The following is a 22,747-nucleotide window of genomic DNA, read 5'->3' as shown; positions in this document are numbered from 1 at the left end:
TCACAAAAAAATGAATTTTTGACTAAATTTAATAGCTTTTTAAGTCATATCAGCTAAAATTAAAGTAAAAATCATTAATTATTTTATTTTTTAAAAGCGCTAAAGTCGAAAAATGACCCATTTTTCAAATTTAAATAAAAAAAAATTATCAAAAATTTATTTTTTTTACAAAATTTTGATAAAAAATTTTTTTTATATTTTTAACATTTTTTTTTATTAAAATAAAATTTTTTAATTAGTTAATTTTCAATTTAAATTAATTTAAAAAAACAAAAATTTTAATTTTGATTAAATTTTGTTAATTTTTTCCTTTTAAGACAATTTAATTCATAAAGAAAATTTTTGCAATTGTTGAAATTTAAAATTCAGTTACGCCTCTGAAAACAAAAATAAAAGTAATAAAAAACTGGCAATTAATCACATTCACGTGTGTTCATGTAAATTTTATTGTATTAATTATTTTGTGAAAATTACTCTTTACGATGTCTTTTTGTTGTTTTGTTCATTAGCTAATTTGTTTTTCATACAATTGGACGATGATTTGGTTTTTCTTAATGCAATTTTGACACTACGACTATTTTCCTCGCTAGATTCCGTGTTGTAGATGTGGGATGAGAGTTGTCGTTGAGCAATATTTGTTGTGCGGTGGTTGGATTTTTTCGGTATTCCGTTGCCATGATGGGACTTTCGAGTTTGTGCTGATTGGACTGCGGTTGCAACCAAACCGGATGTCTTGAAACGCTTGTCTTTTGTCGTCGTTGTCGTTTGCTTGACGGGCGTCAAAATTGTTCGGTGTGGCGGTGATGCTTTCGTCTCTCCGCGTTTCGTCAAGTGACTCAAAATGTCGGCGGTTTCGACGATGCGACAAATGGCTCTACAAAAAATTAAACGATACAATTAAAGGCAAGGCAATTTGAGGGAGACACTGTGAATGGGGTACTTGGTTTTGCGACGAATTCGCGACATGCCGTTCGCGGCACCGTCACTTAGCACCGGCGACAATTTCTTGGCTAGTTGCGTGGATTGTGTGTTTGTGTCTCCTCTCTCCTTTGATGAGGCAGTTATTGTTGTTGTTGTTGTAATTGATGATGATTGTAAATTTGGCTGTGTTTGACTTTTCTGTGGGGAACGTCCTCCTACTCCTCCATCACCGCCAAGCATTCTTCGTTGTTGCTGTGAAATTGTAGAAGTGCGTGTGCCATCTCCCTGAGTTTCTTGCCATTCTGCCAACTTTTTTGAACAGGCACTGTAGAAATTTTAGCTTAGATTAGTTTTTTCACTTTCATTCATTTTTTTCATTAAATATTTTTGACTTAATGACTTAAGAGACTTAATTTTGAACTTAAACCACATAATTTTTGACTTAAGTTTCGTTACGTCGAGAAAATTCAAAATTTGGATCGGGTTTTAAAACTAAAAAATAAATTTTTGAACTTTTTTTTGTTTAATTTTTAATAATTTTGCATGAAAAAATTTTTAAAATAATTCAAAATTTTTAAAAAAATAAGCTTTTATTTAAATCCCATTGCACATTTTGATTTTTCTCGACATAACAAATTCTTAAGTTAAAATACTTAAAAAGATTTAGGTCAAATATTTCAACTTAAGCTTAAGTTTGCTTTAAGTCAACTTAAGGGTTTTTAACTTAAGAACTAAATAATTTTAAAAAAAATCAAAATTAATTTTTTTTATCGAAAATCCAAAACTTAAGCTTAAGTCAAAATTTTTATTTACTTAAATTAAAAAAAAAAACTTAAAAATTAAAAAAAAATAAAAATAAATTTTTTAAGATGAACTTTTGAAGTTGGCTTAACTTACATAATTTTTCAGAATATTTTTTACATATTCTTAAGTCAACTTAAGAAATTTTAACTCAAATATTAAAAAAACTCAAAATTATTTTTTTAACAAATTAATCGAAAATTAAAAACTTAAAAAAATCATGTTAAAACTTAAGCTTAAGTCAAAAAAAAAATTTTTTTAAATTATTTTTCTTAAAAAAAATCGAATTAAATATTTTTAAACTCACGTTAATAGCGCCATGCTATCATACTGCACTGGCTTAATAATTTGTCCTCTTCCCCATGATAAAGGACGAGAAATATCCAATGTTGTTGTATCATTTGAAACGCCGACCGATTGACTTCCAGTCCAAATTTGTTTCTTTAATGACAACTTTAATTGCAAATTTTCAGCAGTTTGATAATCATTTGGATTCCGAATCCTAAAAAAAAGAAAAAAAAATAAATTTAAATTTTTAAAAAATTTTAAAAAATTTTAAAAATTTAAAAAAATTTAAATTTAAATTAAAAATTTTTTTTTAGTGAGACTTGAAAAAATTAAAGAGAGCTTTGGATCAATTATTAATGTTCTTCAAAATTATCACCGTTGAAATGATTGTTTTTAATTATTATCCGAATGTAAATTTTATTAGATTTGTGTTTTTTTGTTAATTTTTTTTTTAATTGATTGCCAAAGTAATTACGAGCGTAGCATGTTGAGAGGTTATTTCATGCTTTTCAGTTAAATAAGCTTTAAGTGTGATCGCAATCAAATTTTTTTAATTTTTTCTTTTTTTTAATCATGTCATAAAAACTTAACTAACTCAAGCTTTCGTCTGTTCAATCATTTCAGCGTGTTGATAATGACTGGAAGCAATAATGATCCAGAGCAAAAGTCGCCTCGTGAAAGTGGAGAAGATTCGGAAGATGAGAGTGAGATATTGGAAGAGAGTCCTTGTGGGCGATGGCTGAAGCGACGCGAAGAAGTGGAGCAACGCGATGTGCCGGGCATCGATTGTGCGCATCTCGCCATGGACACGGAGGAGGGTGTCGAGGTCGTGTGGAACGAAGTGCAGTTCTCCGAACGGCGAAATTTCAAGCAGCAAGAGGAAAAAATCCAACAAGTCTTCGAGAACCTGACGCAGTTAGAGCATCCAAATATTGTCAAATTTCACCGGTACTGGAGCGACACGCACAACGACAAGCCACGCGTGATCTTCATTACGGAATACATGTCTTCGGGTTCGCTAAAGCAATTTCTGAAGCGAACCAAGCGCAATGTGAAAAAGTTGTCGTTGCAGGCATGGAAACGCTGGTGCACCCAAATCCTGTCGGCACTCAGCTACCTACATTCCTGTACGCCGCCAATAATTCACGGCAATCTCACCTGTGATACGATATTTATTCAACACAATGGACTTGTTAAGATAGGCAGTGTGGCGCCCGACGCGATTCATCATCACGTGAAAACGTGTCGCGGCAACATGAAGAACATGCATTTCATCGCGCCCGAATACGGAACGTCTGTCGTGACGCCCGCCATCGATATTTTCTCGTTTGGCGTGTGCGCCCTCGAAATGGCGGCTCTCGAGATTCAGGGCAACGGCGATAGTGGCACAATTGTCACGGACGAACATATAATTCACACAATTGAGAGTCTCGAGGATAGTCAGCAGAAGGATTTTATCTACAAGTGCCTGTGCAAAAATCCGACAGATCGCCCGTCGGCCCGTGAGCTTCTTTTCCATCCGCTGCTTTTCGAAGTGCACTCGCTTAAACTCATTACCGCACACTGTCTCGTCAATGCGACACCCAACTTCTCCGAAACCATCATTGACGAGATGATGCAACGACTGTACAAGCCAAATACTGTGCTGGCCACAATTCATCGGCACGCGGATCCCGTCGAGTTCACGCTGAGTAACGTAACGGCAGCGGAAAAGCTCGAAAAGTTCGTCGAAGACGTCAAATACGGCATCTACCCCTTATATGCGTTCAAGGCGCGACAACCCCCGCCTCCGCGAGTACGCCCAAACTCACCAGAAGCCGTGGAATCCGTGAAATCCGCATCGCCCGAGCCACTGGACGTCGAAACACGCAAAGTCGTCAACATGATATGCAGCGTGAAGCCACGCGAAGACAGCTGTGAACTACTAATGACAATACTACTACGGATGGACGACAAGATGAATCGACAATTGACGTGCCAAATACAGCAAGAGGACTCGGCGGTGCACTTGTCGCACGAACTCGTGCACTTGGGCTTCATTCACGAATCGGATCGGGCTAAAATTGCGACAATGATCGAGGATACGCTGAAAAGTTATTTCAGTAAACAACCGCTTTTGGGTGCCATCAAGCTATCGACGTTAGATCACACGACGGGAGGCGGCGGACAACCGGGCGAGATGCGAATTCCACACACGACAACGGGCATCGAACGAAGTTGGCTGGTAGCTGACACGGAAAATCATTCCCAAAATGCCGCCGACAGTCTGTATCAACACAACACAATTGCACAACAAGGACAACTGAATCAGCACATTTATTCATCACATCACCACTACCATCATAACAATCATCATCATCATCAGCCACAGACGATGTACATGGGCATATCAGATTACCGACAAGTCGTGCCAGATGATGCGCCGCATGCCGTCAACAACTTAGTCCAAACACAACAATCAATCGATGCGCATGAGGAAAAATAACGACTAATAATTTTTTTTGTTTTTACATTATTTTAAGGAAATTAAAATAATTGTCGCGAGCTAATAGTAAAAGTCCAAAAAAAAACAATTAAAACTTATTGTAAGAATAAATTATAAAAAAATTAGGAAAATGAATCCCAAACCTGAACTGCTCATCAATTTTAACGAAAAAAAAATAAAAACTTTTAAAGTTTTATTTTAGCTCTCCTTCTCTTATCTAATAATAAATCACATACCATTTATCATCCCATTTATACTCACATTAGCCACATCATATTTAGCCACAAACATAAATATTTAAAAAATATAAAAATATTCATTATTGTACGAACAAGCGCGCTTTTTGAATACTATAATCAAAAAAAAAAACTTGGAATGAAAGAATTTCCTTTTTTTAAACACATTACTTAAAAAAAAAATGTGTGAAATTAGGAACCATTGTCAACCATTTTAGTCATAACCGTTTCATACTATCGATTTATTAAAAAAGAAAAACATTATAAAAAAAAGTAAGAGATAACGAAGAATGAGAACAACAATAAAAATATCGCTACCATTATGGCTGGCTTTGAAAAACGAGAAAAAAATTGGTTTTAATGGAAATTTAATTTTAAGCCCCTGTTGAGTATGCAATGAAGTTTACTTTGAATTTTCTTCATTTTTAATGAATTTTCTCACGTTTTTGTTTGATTTTATTGAACACAAATCTTCTTAGAGTTAAAAATTACAAATTTCGAAAAAAATCTAAAGAGATTTATTGTATGTCGAGATTTTTGAGCCCCTGTGAGATATGCAATGAAGTTAACTTTACGTTTTCTTAATTTTTTTGAATTTTCCCGAAGTTTTCATTATTTTAATGAACAGAAACCTCATAAGGGTTAAGACTGACAATTTATAAAAAATTTCAAAGAGATTCGTGAATGTTGAAATTTTTGAGCCCTTATAGGCCTAATAACGATAATTTGTTTTTATTCGAAAATGCGTTATGGAGCAAATGTTTTCAAAAAATATGTGAAAAAGGACTTAATATTCACTTCCAGCTATAAAATTTATCAAATTTAGGTTGAAAAATTATTTTGGATGGTTCATAATGATATTTCAGATTAATTAGAAAAAGCGTTATAGGCCTCATAAAGTTATATATGCGTTATATATGAGATATGCAATGAAGTTAACTTTTGATTTTCTTCATTTTTTAATGAATTTTTAAGAAATTTTCATTATTTTAATAAACAGAAACCTTCTGAGAGTTAAGACTGACAAACTACAAAAAATTACAAAGAGATTCGTGAATGTCGAAATTTTTCAGCCGCTGTGAGATATGCAATGAAGTTAACATTTTGAAGTTAACTTCTCGAATTCTCTTAGGATTTTTTGTAATGTGTTACTATGAGCCATAAGAATGTTTCTTTTTATTCAAAATATAAAGTTGTATGGAAAAATTCGTTGAAAATTAAGAAAATATCATGTAGAGTTGATTGCATACCCAAAAGAGCCTAAAATGATTTTTGGGTTCCTTGGGGTATGCAATCAACCTTATAACTCATTTTCTTAATTTTTCTTGAGTTTTAGAATACTTTTTCTTATTTTTACTGCTCAGAAACAAACTTAGAGCTTCTAATGATGAATTACAAAGAAAATTCGAAGAAATTCGTGAGTTATGCCTCTACAAAATTTGTATGAATTAAAAATTAAAATTTTAAAGGAAAAAAAACTACCTGATTGTTGATAAACATCGATTAAAGCTGTGCCAGGATTTAGTTCGATGAGTCATGGGTGGAAATTCTTTAATTATATTTTGTGAAAATGAGACTTTTGTCTCACTTTTCTCCTTTTTCGGCTGTTGTTGCGTCAATTCCTTCAGAATATTTTTCGTCACTACCGAATTTTCCTTCTCTTCTATTGGAATGTTTTCCTGTGGAATGTCTTCCGTTTCTTTTCCGACTTCAGTTTCATCTTGTAGCTGATCGTCAATGACCTAAAATAAATTTTTTAAAAAATATTTCTTTGAAAAAATCTCAAATTTTCTACCTTTGCTGAGGTAATTATCAATTCTGGCGGCATAATAAGTTGCGTCGTTGATGTTTGCGATTCGTACATGACGAGTTTTTTATAGCCTTCAGTTGCTCTGACTTTACTGCGATTCCGAACTCGCGTGATATTTCCGTCGCCATCGACATCTGTGAGTTCCTCGTCTGTGCTGAGCTCGAAAAAGTCACTTCCCGGATCTGTGGTTGGCATCGAGATGGAAGTTCGGACACTTTTGTTCTTCTTTTTGCCTCCTGTGCCGCCGCCGCCTGCACTTGACGTCGACACTTTCACAGTCGTTTTCTTTTTCACCTACAAAGAAAAAGGAATATTGCCAATTAATTGTTGTAAATCGATGACGTGTTAACACGAGAATTTGAACTATTTAAAACTAACAAGATTGTCAAGCATGCAAGGAATTTTTTATCATCTTGTGACATGGCTTGTGTTTTTGGATGATTGTCAAATTTTTTTATCGGATATTAAAATTTCTTCAAAAAAAAAAAAAAAAATTAAAAATATTTAATTTTTATTAAAAAAAAAATAATAAAATAAAAATTTAATTAAAAAAAAATAAAATTTAATTTAAAAAAATTCAAATTTAATTAAAATAATTTTTTAAAAAATTAGGAAAATATTAAAAAAAATCAGAGAATAAGAAATATTTAAAAGAAATTAAAATTTAATTAAAAAAAAAATTTAATTAAAAAATTAAAATTAATTTAAATTAACTAAAATTTAATTAAAAAAATTAAAATTTAATTTAAAAAAAATTGCATAAAAATTTAATTTAAAAAAAAAAATTAATTAAAAAAAATCAAACTTAATTAAAATAATTTTTTAAAAAATTAGGAAAATAGAAAAAAATGTGCGGAAATGTGATAAATTTAGAAATATTGAAAAAAAAATTAAAAAATTAAATTTAATAAATATTAAATTAAATTGATTTAAAATTAATTTTAAAAAATTGAAAAATTTGAAAAAATAAATACCTAAAAAAAAAAAAAAAATAAATTATAAGAAATTTGAAAAAATATCGAAGGAAATTCAAAAAATGAAGGAAAAATTGCTAAAAAATAAGAATTTATTTTCAGTTAAGATTTTTTTCAAATTGAGAATAAATCCAAAAAGCTAAAGAAATATTTTGAGAAATTAAAAATATTTAAAGATTTCTGAACATTTTAAGAAAATTTTATAAAAAATGTTTTTTAACAAAAATTATTAGAAAAAAAATTGAAATTTTATTAAAATTGAAGGAAATTCGAAAAAATTATACAAAAACTTAAAAAAATTGAAAAATTCAAATTTTCAATTTTTACCTTCTTTTTGGGCTTCTCTTCATGCACGGGCGAACACGGAGGCACTTTCAACGGTTGACAACACGGCCCTTCCAAATCCGATAAGCGATCTTTCCCTTCGTCATCCGTACTTGTTGAACTTGTGTCACCTTCGTCGCTGCAATAGATAAAAATAATTTTGAATGAACAGAAGAGAAAAAACATCAAGAGAGAGCAATCAGCGCCAAAACTTACCTTGAATAATCAGACAATGGTATGTTCAACGGTTCGTCTGCACTTGAACCTTCTTTCGATAAACGAGTCAGTATTTTTAGCCGTAGCTTTTCCTGTCGAAAGTGATCAAAACGGGGCATGAGCAAAAAAATTACTCACGAAATTCGCTTTTTTGTGATGATAGAAGGTGTGAAAAGTGCATTTTTTTCAAAAATAATGAGTGATGAGTGCATTTTTGTTCATCGTGAAAACTAAAAAGGTGTCGGAACGAAAGAAAAATCCAAAAAATAAAACGAGAGAAATAAGAACACAGTGATTTTAATAATAAAATGAATATATTTATTGACCTAAAGTGTTGTTGGTAGCATCATGATCTCTCTTTACTTTTTTTTTTCAACTGACTTTCATCACAAAATGTTCTTTTTTTTACATTCAAAGGCCCTAGATAAAAATTTTTCTTGAAAAATTGCCGAATACGGTACAAATTTCGTCAGTTTCTAAAAAAAATTCTCTAAAAAAACAATTTTTTTGATTTTTTTTTTTGCTTTAAACAATTACTCCTCCTTCAATCATTAACCGATCCCTTCGTCTACGCCCAGATTCCGTACTGATCGAGCTACGAGCGCTCCCCTCGGATATCTCTGGCGTGCTACTTGATGTCCGTTGTGCCGCCGCCTTTTCCTCCCGCTTGCGTCGATATTCCCTCATTTTCTCATTTCGCTTCTCTAGACGGTGATGGGAGTGATAAAAACTTTTGAGAAATTCCGGTGACATGAGAATACTGTCGGCGGCATTCGTTTCGCTTTTCGAGTTTTTCCGTTCGGATTTTTCGATGTTTTCCTTCTGTTCTTGGAGGATTTGATCCTGTATGCGTTTTCGTAAGATCCGGCGAACGGAGTGACGAAACTCTCGCTACACAGATTTTTTTTTGTGAGAATTTTGAAGTGAAAGAATAGAAAGCAGGCGGAAAATAGTGAAAAATAGAGAAAATTAAATTAAAGGAGAAAAAATAGAGAAACAGAGAGACAGAAAAAAGGATTGCACGTCACAGGACAGTTGTAGACGAAGGGATTTGTTAGGCACTGAAGAAGATCAATATTTGCTAACGTAATTTGGAAAGAAAAACTATGGAGAAACATAAAAGAAGAAAATATACATGAAAAAAATTATCAAGTGTTTTATACTTAGGACTAAGAAAGTTAGCTACGATTTTTACTTTAAAATTTTTACATTGAACATTTCATGCTAAATAAGTAAAATTTTGATGGAATGAAGAAAGAAACTTAGCTGGCCAAACTTTTTTTTTTTGTTTTCTTTCGTAAAAAGCGCGCGTTTGACTAAAAGCTCGTTAAAATGCGTTAATTTTGTTGTGTTATGATGTGTTAATGTGTGTGAGTATTAAATTGCTTTTTTAAAAAATTTTACATTTTTTTTTAAATTTTGTCCCTTTTAAAAACATACGAGTACAAAAAATCTCAAAATATAAAAAAAAAATTTTTTTTTAATTTTTTCTACAATTTAAAAAAAAATATTTTAATTTTGAGAATAATTTATTTTTTGTTAAAATAATTTTTAATTTATGAAATTTATTAAAATTTTTTTTTTTTCTCAAAAATATTTTTTTAGTAGAAAAAATTTAATATAAATATTTTTTAAAATTTTAATTTTTTTTAAAAAATATTTTTTTTTAATTAAATAAATTTAATTTAAAAAATTTTTTTAAATTTTAATTTTTATTTCTAAGAAATATTTTTTCATTGAAAAAAATTTATGTGAAGAATTTCTTAAAATTTTAATTTTTTTTCTCAAAAATATTTTTCTAATTGAAAAAAATCAATTTAAAGAATTTCTTAAAATTTTAATTTTTTTTGTCAAAAATATTTTTTAATTATTAAAATTTTATTTAAATAATTAATTAAATTTTTTTTCTCAGAAATATTTTTTTAATAGAAAAAGTTTAATATAATTTTTTTTTAAATTTTAATTTTTTTAAAAAAATATTTTTTTTAATTAAAATAATTTAATTTATAGAATATGTAGAAATTTTATATTTTTTTAATGGAAAAAGTGAATTAAATAAATTTCTAAAAATTTAAAAGAATTCTTGAAATTTAAAAAATTTCTTAAAATTTAAAAAAGTCTCTTAAAATTTAATTTTTTTTCTTAGAAATATTTTTTTCATTGGAAAAAATTAATTTAAGTTTTTAAATGGGACAAAATCTAAAAAAAAAAATAAAATTTTGAGCATTCTTATAATCTAAAAAAAAAATAATTCAAAATAAACTTTTAACCAAAAGAAAAAAATTGTGTACCTAAAAATAATAAAAATCAGGAAATTATACCGCTGTATTAGAAAATTCTGGATGTGACGTGGTTTGATATGTCTGTGTGTCATCATTATTAATGGTATTACTGTCAAAATTAGTTTGATTTGTGGCAGTGTTCGCGGCATTCTTTTTCGCCGCCTTCATTTGACGCCTAAGTTTTCTTTCTTTCTTCCGTATTTTATCAATTATTTTTAAATACTTATTTACTTTCACTGGGTTATCGTCGTAGTAGTCCATCAATGTTTCGCAATAGGCTCTTCCGATATGCTCAAAGTCCTTAAAAGTTATTTTTTTACAACAAAAATCCTTAAAAATTATTTTTTATACTTACCGCTGTTGAGAAATGTGTTCCATTGCGACTTCCCATGGTACTTCCAGCGAACGATGCTTCTAACGTGTAACTGTTTGTCACTCCCAAAACCCACACAACAATTCTTCCGGTGCCTTCTTTGTTCTTCTGGACTTTGAATTTGCAGTTTTCGAATGAGAACTGAAATTTTTACGCAAAATTTGAGTAAAAATATTTTTAAAAAATTAAAAAAAATACCTTATCAGCGACATTTTTGTGCAACATCAAAGGAAAAACTTGTTCCAAGAGTCGTCGATCCGGATGTCTCTTCAAATTTTCGCATCCATAAATGAAAATGTTGTGTTTCCGGCTATGCGCATGCATGTCACAGTACATCGCTACGCCACAATCTTCCATCAGTCTTTTTATCATTGCCTTCGTATTCCAAATGGACGGATATGTTTCCCTAATTACCGTTCGATATTGCCTGTTAAGATCCCGCCCGTCAACGAACTTCTCGTATTGCCGACAATCACGCCGTCAGGATTCAGCATCGGGATTAGCTTAAAAATGAACTTGTGACGCAACTTTTTCGCGACAAACGAATCGCCCGTTATGAAATCCATGAAGCCTTTCATCATCCAACTGGCGGGCGATTCTCCGGCATGCACTCGACCACTTATCACAATTGCTTTCTTTTTCTACGGAACAAAATTTAAAAAAAAACGATTTTTTAACATTTTTTATGAGAAAATTACCTTTTGATTCTCATCTTCTGGGGCAGATGGTGCAGTAACAGTCAAATAATAAACGTTGTTACCCGCCAACGATCGACACAAAAGTCGTAGCTTACAAAATTTGGACTTTACGGGATGTCGTTGGATCGCCATCAAGTAATCCTGCAAGTCGGAGTACGTATAGGGGTAACTGTGTGCAAAGTAGACTGTGTCATTGTCGTGTTCGAACTCAATGTTGAACGTGAGTGTGAATGAGACATTCGCTAGATTATCATCTTCTTCTTCTTCGCCATTGGCGTTGACAAACTTTGATGCAAAACTATTAATTGAATATCTGAAAAGTTATTTGAAATGAGAATTGATTAAAAAATCTTTAAATTTCATCAAAAAGTATGAAATTTTGAGTCACATGAACCCAGTTGACATTAAAAATTTTTATCCCAAGGCACATTTTTTAAATTTTTTGTCCATGTTTATAAATTTTCGATTTTGTATTGTACTGTAAGCCAAAGAAAATTATCAATTTTTACTCTAAATCACATTTTGAATTTTGCCCCAGTGCATATTTTTGATTTTCAGTCCCTGAGAACATTTTAAAATATCTTCCCAATACATATTTTAAATTTTTTCCCAATATACATTTAAAATTTTCATTCCAATGCACTATTTTCTAGTCCTAAAGAACATTTTAAAATGTTTGCCCAATGCATATTTGCAACAATGTCTTAATTAATCTTTTAAATATTGTCCCAATATGCATTACAAATTTTTTCGCCCAATGCATATTTTTAATTTAAACCCTTTTTTTACCTCAGATAACTTTGAATTTCATCCCAATACATATTTTAAATTAACACCCCAATGCATATTTTGAAAATTTTAAATAACTTTTAAATGCATCGTTTGAATTATGACCCAATACACATAAAAAAATTTTGTCCCAATGCAAATTTTCATCACTTTTTAAATTAATTTTAAAATATTCATCCCGATCCTCATTTAGAAATTTTTGCCTAATGTATATTTGAAATTTCATCCCGATGCACAATTTAAAAATAATCACCCCAATTTACAATTTGAATTTTCACAAAATTGCTCTTGTTCAATTTTCAGGCCTAAATAACATTTTAAAAAATTTGCCCAATGCATATTTTTAAATAACTTATAAGTGCATCTTTTGAAATTCGTTCCAACATACATAAAATATTTTTCGCCCAATGCAAAATTTAAATTTGATTAATTTTTTCCCCTTAGAGAACATTTAATTTTATCCCAATGCATATTTTAAGTTAACGGCCCAATATTTTTTGAATTTTGTCCCAATCTACTTAAAAACACCTTCAGAAATTTTTGCCTAATGTATATTTGAAATATCAACCCAATGCACAATTTAAAATAATCGCCCCAATGCACATTTGAAAAAATTCTTACCCATTATCATCATTTCTAAAATATGCAATATTCTCTCCACATCGTCGCCATCCTATCATGCGGTTCGTTGCATCGGTATTCGAGTACATTAAAGGTCGCATTCCTTCTTTGTACAAGCTATCCGGCTTCGTTAAATTTATAATCGAGAATCTATTTAAAAAAATATTGTTCGTGAATTTTTTTTTGTGATGAAATAAAAAATTAGAAAACTCACCTATAGACAATACCTTTCTTCGTGTTTTTGACACGAAAGTAGAACCATTGCGTATGTCGATTGGTATACATGTCAGGACGTAAGTAGAGCTCATAGTAGGTTGGGGTGATTTTCACAGCCTTCGCTAAGTTTCCTGATTCAAAACGTGATTCGAAAATAAGGTCTGTAGGCTCCAGCGTCGGATGGCATGACAACAGGTATTTACTACCGCCAACGGCACTTCTGCTAAACTGTTGTTTCACGGGTTGCGGTTGTTGAATGGAGTTCCGTTTCGATTTGTTGGATTGTCGGGGTGGCCGCGGAACACGAGGAACAGTTTTATTAGTATTTATTTTTGAATTAGAATTTTTGCGTGCTTTTTTAGGTTTTTCATCGTTTTTACTACAACTACTTTTCTTTTCTACTTGACTTAAATTTAACAATCTACAACTACAAAAAATCTTGCGATCAACTAAGTTAACACAAGTGCATGACTGTTTGTCCATATTTTGCAGGTGATCTTCGTCAACGTCGCCGTCGTAACACTGCAAAGACTCTATCTCGCTGTTGTAGATAGACTCCATGGACGACGTGCTCGAAGAGCTGCGACAACGTCGATTCACGGATGACGACGCGACATTTTTGCTGCTTTCGTCATCCGTAACTGTTCCCTCGTCCTCGTCATTGTCACTGCAATCCGATTTATTGTCGGCAGGGGCTTTGGGATTGCCACTCTTGCTCTTATTGCTAGGCAGAGAAAAATTTATTTCGTTCCAAAAATCGGGCTCATCATTATATGAGCCGTAATCACTATTGCTAGCGATGTTGTGGCTACTGTTACGTTTACTGTTGTTGCTGCTTGATGAATCCTTACCAGATTCATTGTTTGAAGACGTGTTGTCTTCCGATCCCTGTGTGTTGTGATGACGTGTTTTGGTAAATGAAACGTTTTTTTTTTCGGTAAATCACACGAAGCAATCAAATTGATACAAAAAAAAATGACTTGACAATACATTTAGGCAGATACAATGATCAAAAATGTCTTCGATTTCATGGAATTTAAAAAAAAATAATATTTCGTAGCATTTGAGCTAAAAATTCATTTCAAAAGCTTAAAAAGTTCATTTTGAGGTCAAAGTTTTCATTTCGAAATCTAAAATTTTTAATTTGAGATCTAAAATGTTTATTTCGAGATCGAATAGTTAATTTTGAGATCAAAAAAAATTATTTCGAGATCGAAAAGTTCATTTGTGATATAAAAGGTTTAATTCAAGATCTAAAAATTTATTTTGAAAACCAACCAAATGAAGTTCTAGTTCTAAATTTTCATTCTAAAAACCAAAAAGCTCATTTAGATATTGAAAAATTTTATTTCGAGATCGTACAAATTCGTATCGAGATCGAACTGTTCATTTTGCGATCTACAAATTCATTTCGAAATACTAAACTTTTTTTTCGAAAACTGAAAAATTGACTTCGAAAACAAAAAAAAATAATTAAGGGATCTAAATCGGATCTAAATATTCAAAAAGAATAACTTCGAGTTTTTAAAATTTACATTTCGAGATCTAAAAAAGATCGAGATCCAATATTTTATTAAGTGATCTAAAAACTTCATTTTGAGACATAAAAAATAATTTCGAAAACTGAAAAATTAATTTCGAAAATAAAAAAAAAAATTAAGAAATCTTAAAAAAATTAATTTCAAAAAAATAAATAAACAATTTCGAAAAAAAAAAAAAAATTTCAAAAAAATTTTAAAAATAAAAAAAAAATTAAATAAAATTAAAAAAATTTTTAGATCGAAAAATTTCATTTCGAGATGTAAAAAAAATCAAAAAATAAAAAAATTATTCTAAAAATAAAAAAAAAATTTGATGAATGAAAAGTTAATTTCGAAAAGTTAAAATTTAATTTCGAAACTTAAAAATTTTCATTTCGAGATTGAAAAACTCCCGAAACTCGAAAACATTTTCAATTATTGCATTGACCTAACTGAAAGCTTTTTGTGTTCTCTTTATTAATAAAAGTTTGAACTCTTGCCTTTATCTTTTTATTTTATCATCGAAAGCAAAGTAAAGCAAAAGTGTTAGATCAATAAACTTTGATTAGTAACATGAGGATTTCGAAAGTTGTTTGAACTTTTCTTGTGCGTTTGAGTAAAGTAAAGTTCAATAGCCTAATAATAGACTGAATCGTTCGAATATAAATGAACGTTCATTCAAACGAATGTAAAATTTCCTGTGTCTTCTGCCAAAAAATTGTCCAAAAAAAATGAAGGTGATTTTTTTTTCTCAAAAGTACTTCACGCATAATTAAATGAATTTTTGGCGGTTGAAATATTTTTGTGAGTGTTTTTAATTTCAAGAATAATTTAATATATTTACCATAATATTTACATTTTTTTTTTGAAAATTAAAAAAAAAATGGAGACGCCTGATGAATTACTTTTAATGAGTGCTCTAATGAGTACATTTTCATTGCCAAACCGCAAAAATTGATTTATAGTTTCAATTAAATGTTAATGCTTAAATAATGAGATAATAATAATGAATGTCTAAACTCGACACGAAACATGATTAGATCAATGCAATGTTAGTGGTCGTGCAATAATTAAAACATTTTAATGAGTAATTTTGTTACTCTCTAGTTAATTTGCATGCAGAATTTAAAAAAAAAATTAAATAAAAAGTGAACTTACGTAATGAACGGCACTTATAGGTTGATAGTTGTAGACGACAACGCCGTTTTCCTCGCCAACTGGTCTTGGTTGAAGCTCTTTGCCAGTTGGCTGATAATACGGCTCTGGCTGATCCGGGGCATATTCTATGTGATAGATTCGTTCGTCCAACACCTGTGCAAAAAAAGATCATTAGTTGATTTTTTTTTTCGAATGACAAAAACATGTCTTTTAATTGACTTAAATTTTTCAAAAAAAAAAAAAAAAAAAAAAAAAAAAAATGAAGAAAATTCGCGAAAAATTAAATTAATGCCACATTTTTGGAGAATTTGACTTTGAAAGTACAATTTGTTTATTAAGATATTTGTTTTCTTGGCGAAAAAAACAGAAGGTAATTAATTATTAGTCAAGAACTTTGTACGGTCAAACAAGTGGTTAAAAGATATATTTATTATTTTTTTTGTTTGCGAAAATTTTAAACAAGATTTTTTTTTTGTTTTTGTCTGTTTTTATGTTTAAAAGAAAAAAAAACGGGTTGATAAATGATTTTTTTCTACGCACCTGACATTCGGTGGGCCATCGTGCAGCCTGTTGAGGGCAGTCATAGTCTCTTTCTTTAGGCAGTGCGAATAGATCACGAGGTTCTTTCAGTCGAGCAACAGGGCGCAAGGTTCGCGCGTCGGTATTAACTTCCAGTTGGTTTGTCTTTAGACTGTTTGACAGAAAGCTGCCAAGAAAACCAGCTGTAAGCAAAAAACAAGAGAGAAAAACTCATGACTCAAGTTCAAGATTAAAGAGTTTGTGAAAAAAAAAATTATTGAGAGCACGATTTAATTTTAATAATACGAAAAATATAGATACGGAGAACACACACCAACACCTATCAAAAGTATTAAAATGATGATGTATTTGCGAGAGAGAGATTTCACGGCACGCTGCCAAAACGAAAAAATACATTCAAAGACAAACATTGCGAATGCAGCAAATTTCTTTGATTCATTTATTTTTGTATATTGTTGCGGGTGTGACAACGAAGATGCTCAAACCTTAGATGCTCAAAGAAATTCTGACAGGTAAAAGTGTCAAATTCGGTAAAAAAAAATTTTACATGATTTTTTTTATGAAGTCACCGAATTTCGGAAGACACCTGTCATTAGCTTTCTTGTTACATTTTAAAATATTTTTTTTTAGAAATTTCTACAAAAATCTATTTTTTGTACTCTTGAATTATGAAAATTTCAAAGCTAACGAAAATAAATGAAATTTCAAGTTTTTAATTTCACAAGAAAAAAATTTTCGAAAATTTTGTAATATTTAGGCCTAAACTAGTCCAAAAAACCTAAATTTACAATTCTACAACGAACCAAACGGGTTCTCGATATTTTTTAGTGCATTTGGGTATCTTCAAGTACCTCTTTGACATACCCGATCTCACTAAAAAAGCATAGAAATAATTTGGTTCGTTCTAGAGTTTTTAATTTAGGTTTTTTTCGACTACTTTAGGCCTAAATAATACAAAATTATAAAGTATTCTCATGCCATTTATTTTTCGATGAAATGCTGATATCGGGTGATGTGTACTGATAAGAGAAATAAAAAAACATATTTGACGTCATTCAAGTGTTAAACTCGCTAAAAATCCACAAGTTGCAAAAAAAAATTCAACGATGTCTATTTAAATTACTTTTTAATGCAAAAGGAAATTTTATATCAAGTCACGCACATTTTTCATAACGTGACTGAACAAGGAAGCAACAAACTACAATGTTAAAGGATATCCATATGCACATAACACACGTGTTGAAAAGGTTTAAGATATGCAAATATTTAACCTTTTAACGTAGACCTTTCTCATATCAGAACTTCATATCTCAACCAAAGTACCTTCAAATGTTCCTTTCATTACTCGACACTTGCAAACTTTAATTAAATCTCTACCTTGAACATTTTTTTTTTTCAAAAATTTGTCAAGTCATGCTTCCCATGAAATCAGGAAAATTGATTGAAGTAACAATCAGCTAAATGCCTCTATTGATTTCACAAATGTGCCATCATAATAATAACCATTCATTTGTGCTTTTTTCCCCGTGCGAGTTGTGATAAAAGGGAAAAAAAACGAAATCGACAATAAATGTTGATAGCATGTAATAAATAAATGTTTTATAGAACTACTTTTTCACTGTTTCTTTTACCTTTTACAAGAAACTGCAGCAGTATGTTCTTCATAACAATAATTTAATAATAAATGGTAAAATGAACCATATGTTTTCGGTGATATTGTACATACATAAAAAAAAGTAGTGGATGGGAAAATAACAGAAATATTTATTATTTGCAGCATGAGCTTTTTCTGAGAATTCCAGCACGAAATAACAGACGTTTTTTACTTAATGTCTTCTCATTGTTTTTTTTTTGTTTTCACCCGTAAAAACAAGTTGGTAGACATCAAAGCATTTTTGAGTCTTTTATTTTTATAAATAATTTACTGAGCTGACTCAGGTTGTTCTCGAAAAAAGAAAAAGTTTGTCTCACTTCGATGTACAGGGTGTTTAAAAAAAAATGTTCAGTAAAGAAAAATGAATTAATTATATTAAATCTTATTTTTTTTGGAAATTTGCTGGATTTTTTATAAAAAGTTGATGAGGAAGATTTCTATCCCTTTCCGTGGTTTTTTCCACAGAAGAGGACATTTCAAAATTTGAAAAATCTAATTTTTCAATAAATTTAAGTTCAGCTATTAAAATAATTAAAATTGTACTTGAAAGCCAAGGCTTCAAGCTTTTCAACAAAAAAATATTTTTGAATTTTGGTCTTTGAAATTTAAGAGAAATTTCAAAACGCGCAAAAAATAGGCCACGGAAAGGGATGAATTTCATAGAACCCGCTTTCAAATCCATTTGCAATAAATTGGTATTTGAAATTTTTATATGTTTTATATCACATTGACTATCGTGTAGTTATTCTCTAAACTAAAAAAAGCTTGAATCTTCGAAGACATGTTAGAAAGGAAGTTTAACTTAACAGTCATTTAGAAAATTTCCGCTGCTGTGGTTAGTGGCTATATAATATTCAATTTTGTATTCAATGCTTTTAGTATATGATGTCTTTAAATAAATGGTTCTGTTGATGTTTAAAAATTCTTTGCCCGTCTCCTTATATAAAGTTTCTTTCAGCCATCACCAATAAGTTAGGGATGTACTGTTCTTTGGCGGAATTAGAATGATCTGACTTTTAATGGTAGTTAAAGCAACTTAGTTCATTCACGACCATTAGATGTTGGTTGGCTTTAAATCATCTATCAAAAGATCTTCATTTTACGTTAATTGCTCCTCTGCTTCGTAAACTGCTTGTTAAAGGAATCTCTTAATTCTATAAAGTAAAGTGTATGATTTTGAAAAAAAAAATTGATATCAATTCTCTGTGATCTCCAATCTTTGTTTCTTTTTTTTAATTTGCCAGTTTAAAAAGTTACATTTTTAGCTGCTCAAAAATTCATTAAAGTATTAAAGTAACCTTTTTGTTAAAACACTCTGTATTTAATTGTGATGATTTTTCTTTTTTTCAAAATGAGATTAATTTTACAATCAATGCTCATTTGTTTATTTAAACAAATTTATTTCTTGCTGATACAAAAGTAAAAGTATTGGTATAGTTTTCACTTTCATTTAGGTACATCTGTTTTTACGTGATTTACAAGCCAAAAAAAAATATTATTTTCGTAAAAATGTATACTTTCGCGAAACTATTGGTAACTGTTTTTCCACAAAATTTATTAGGTCTTTTTCAATGATAAATGGCAAAATAAATATAAATAAAATTCATGCTGGAGGAAAATTTTGAATTTTTGGCTGACATGACACAATTTCGTCTTTTTTTTTAAATAATAATAAAAAGTGTGTGGAACACAAAAAGACGCCCACTTCCACACATTTGCCTTCACATACTTGCATTTTCTCGTGCAATGCGACATTTCAATTTCTTTATATCCTCTTCTATATTTTTATTCTTTTGTACCGAGTATCGACCATTAACGTAGGTAATTTGTTTCATATTTTTTTCTTTCTTTCCGCCGAGTCGTTCTTGCGGGTTTTAGTTGCCGGATCGTACTAAAAACGATTATTGGCATTGACTTATCATTTATATGTCGCGAAAAAGACGTTTCTTTATTATAAACTTGACCCCAAAATACGCAACGACAAATATAAAACAGGCAGTTGTCGTTATTAGAAACATAATGAAAGGGTCAAGGTGCATGTAAATGAACTTACTTTAGATACGATGCACAATTTTTTTTTAATATTTAAATATTATTGCACACTCGTATAGTATACGACTATTTAAAAGTATTGTTGACTGATGTTGAAGGAAAACATTCGAAAAAAAAATTGTTTGACTTAAGGAGACGCTCAGACGATGTCTTGTCGATTTCAAGTCAAAATATTAACTGAAACAATCCCGAAACGAAAATTCTCTTGTCACTCATTTTCTGCATATTCACTCATTTTCTCACCAATCCGTTCATTCGTGTACATTTCCCATACTGTACGGGTGAAAATTCATTTTTCGAATTCATTTTCATTCAAAAAACAGAGCGCATAGTGTTTCGTGATAACTGTCAGCTGGTTGATTTGTAAGAAGAGCAACTCGCGACTTTGAATGACTCATTGCACTTTTCTATCTGTTATTTTCGTTCTTTAAATGGTTATGAATGCAAAAAAGGGCAATAATAGAAACATGTGACTCGAATCGACATTTTCAAAGAGCTCGCATGCGCCAACTTTTTTGTGTCTGCAACTGACAAAGCTACTTTTTTTTTCAGTTTTTGGGCGATTTTTTGGACAGAAAATCGTGAGTATGTTAAAAAATTTGTAATCACTTACCACCTTTCCGTAAGGTGATCAAAGAAAATTTTCTGACTTTCACTGTCTGATGTTGACTTTTCATTAACAAAAATTTCTTTATTTAACTTTCTTTTTCTCCGGTTCCATAAATAATTATCCATAAAACTTTTTCTTATTATGTTCTTTACGCGATTTTCATTCTTGTCATCTTTTTTTTATTTCTTCACTTTTCCATTTGTTATCGTTACGGTATTTAAATTCATTCATTTAAATAATCACTGTATCACATTTTTAACGAGGCTTTGATAGGTCACGGAAAATACTGATGTTTTTCAATAATTAAATTTAATTTTTTCAAAAGTGGCACGAAACTTGTAATTAAACACGTTTTTCAGATACGGATCTGATGAAATTTGATCAAAGTGATAAAAGAAAATCGCTCGTTTCGCGAGACGTGTTTTCCATTCGACCTACACAATGTAATTGAATTGTAAGAGTTGCAGGAAAAAAAGTTTCCCCTCGCAAAAAATCCGTGTTATTTTTTTTCATGTACACTACATAAGCTCATAATGTACAAAAAAAAAATGATGAAGGAGCAAAAAAAAATGTATCGACAATGTTTTAGTTTTATTCACCTTTAGCTGCTAACGTAGCGCAGTAGGGAAATAGCTGTGATTGCAAACAACGCACACGATCACTGGCACCTAATTTCCATGCACAATCCATTGCATGTACTGCACATATCACACGCTTTTGTACGAATCGAATTTATTATTTTTTTTTTTTGTACAAAAAATGTTCTCAATGATGCACTTTTAACTGTTGCTAAGTGAAGGCAGATTTATCGAATACAATAAAAAATATTGAATAATCTAAAAATAGTTCCAATAATATTATTAATGATTTGTGCAAAAGAATTTTTTTTTTCTAATTTTTCTTCAGGGAAAGTTTGTGTGTGCCTTCAGGTATGAGATGCAAACGATAACTAACGCATTTGTTCGATTATGCCGGCTTTTCAAACATATATTTGTTACTTTTTTATGTGTATTTCGTGTGTGATATTCATGCAATTTTATGGGGAGTGACAACAAAGCTCGTGGTTTCTTTATTACCAAACAGTGGCGTAGCTTTTACCTTTTTGGAGCTTATTGAAGCCCTTATTAAAGAAAAAAGAAACGACTTGACTTTGAAAGTAAGGAAAAATTGAAGAAAATGAATTTTATATCTCCTTTAGGTATGCAATGAAGCTTACAAATCATTTTCTTAATTTTCCATGAATTTTTCCATACAATATTATATCGTTTATGGACAGAAACCTTCTCATAACAAATACTAACACATTACAAAAATTTCCAAAGAGATCCTGGAAACAAAACTTGAGTTATAACATGTCAAAATTTGTATGTTTTCTCAAATTTTGAGACCCATACAAACTTTGACATACAATAACTCAAATTCTGAATCTCGAATCTCTCTGAAAATGTTTGTAATGTGTTAATATTTGTTCTGAGAAGGTTTCTGTACCAAAAAATTTAGACCAAATATGGAAAAATTCATGAAAAATTAAGAAAATGTAATGTAAGCTTCATTGCATACCTTAAGGAGTAAAAATTTATTTTCAAGCTAATTTCATAAAAATGCCAAATAAGTCAGTTACGCTACTGACTAAATCAAAACACCCGAAAAAAAAGCATTTCCTCAGGAAAGAAATGTTGAAAATTCCCCTTGCATTTTTGGCGTTGCATAAAAAATCACATTTTATGCTTAATTTATCGTGTTATTATTATGGAACAAACACGCATGGATTGATTTCGTTAGACAGGGAAATTCTCGAAATTCCCTTTTGAAAAAGGGAAAAACCTTCGTTCCTGTGTAACAGTTTGTTACTTTTAACACCTAACACATCACCATGGCATAGTTTGATCGTAGCAATAAACTTAACGTGCAACACATGTATCCCCCTTTTTTTGGCGCGTAACTATAGACAAAACAATTCGGTCAAAATATCGGAATTGAAAGGTTCAAGTTGCCATGTGTGAACACGAGACTCCGACGTTATTTATGCAAATCCTGTCGGTCGATGTAGAACTATTTGTTTGAACGATAACTGTGGAATTTCTTTTTGTAATACGATGATTTACCGTCCTTTTGCATGCAAAGAAATGTTTTTTTCCATGTTGATCATTTATTCAATTAAATCCGTAAAAAACAAGAC

At 30.5% G+C, this 22,747-nt stretch overlaps 2 protein-coding genes across 3 annotated transcripts in view; one reads left to right on the top strand and one right to left on the bottom strand.

Moving 5' to 3' along the window:
* LOC134836039 (glutamine-dependent NAD(+) synthetase) overlaps positions 1-22,747 on the top strand; it is a 35,814-nt gene that overhangs the window by 1,615 nt on the left and 11,452 nt on the right. Inside the window, exon 2 of one of the 2 annotated variants that reach the window (XM_063851164.1) lies at positions 2,635-5,069. The exons of the other annotated variant lie outside the window; for it this stretch is intronic. Within the exon in view, the coding sequence (XP_063707234.1) occupies positions 2,645-4,495 (1,851 nt within the window). The 5' untranslated portion in view covers positions 2,635-2,644 and the 3' untranslated portion in view covers positions 4,496-5,069. Of the gene's footprint in view, positions 1-2,634; positions 5,070-22,747 lie in introns of those variants that run through there. 2 annotated transcript variants of the gene reach the window in all.
* Positions 470-21,258, bottom strand: LOC134835430 (cytosolic carboxypeptidase Nna1-like). The gene is given in 17 exon segments (XM_063850309.1): positions 470-874; positions 941-1,246; positions 2,030-2,224; positions 6,214-6,473; positions 6,527-6,835; positions 7,843-7,978; positions 8,612-8,946; positions 10,569-10,637; positions 10,693-10,851; positions 10,909-11,150; positions 11,153-11,351; positions 11,409-11,721; positions 12,819-12,968; positions 13,033-13,922; positions 15,713-15,865; positions 16,253-16,434; positions 21,168-21,258. Coding segments are annotated over 17 exon segments (4,386 nt in total). The 3' UTR covers positions 470-477.

Source organism: Culicoides brevitarsis, chromosome 3 (assembly GCF_036172545.1).
Source record: "Culicoides brevitarsis isolate CSIRO-B50_1 chromosome 3, AGI_CSIRO_Cbre_v1, whole genome shotgun sequence".
NCBI classification, from domain to species: Eukaryota; Metazoa; Arthropoda; class Insecta; order Diptera; family Ceratopogonidae; genus Culicoides; species Culicoides brevitarsis.
Note: the sequence above shows the minus strand (reverse complement) of the source record. Positions and strands in the feature narration are given on the sequence as shown.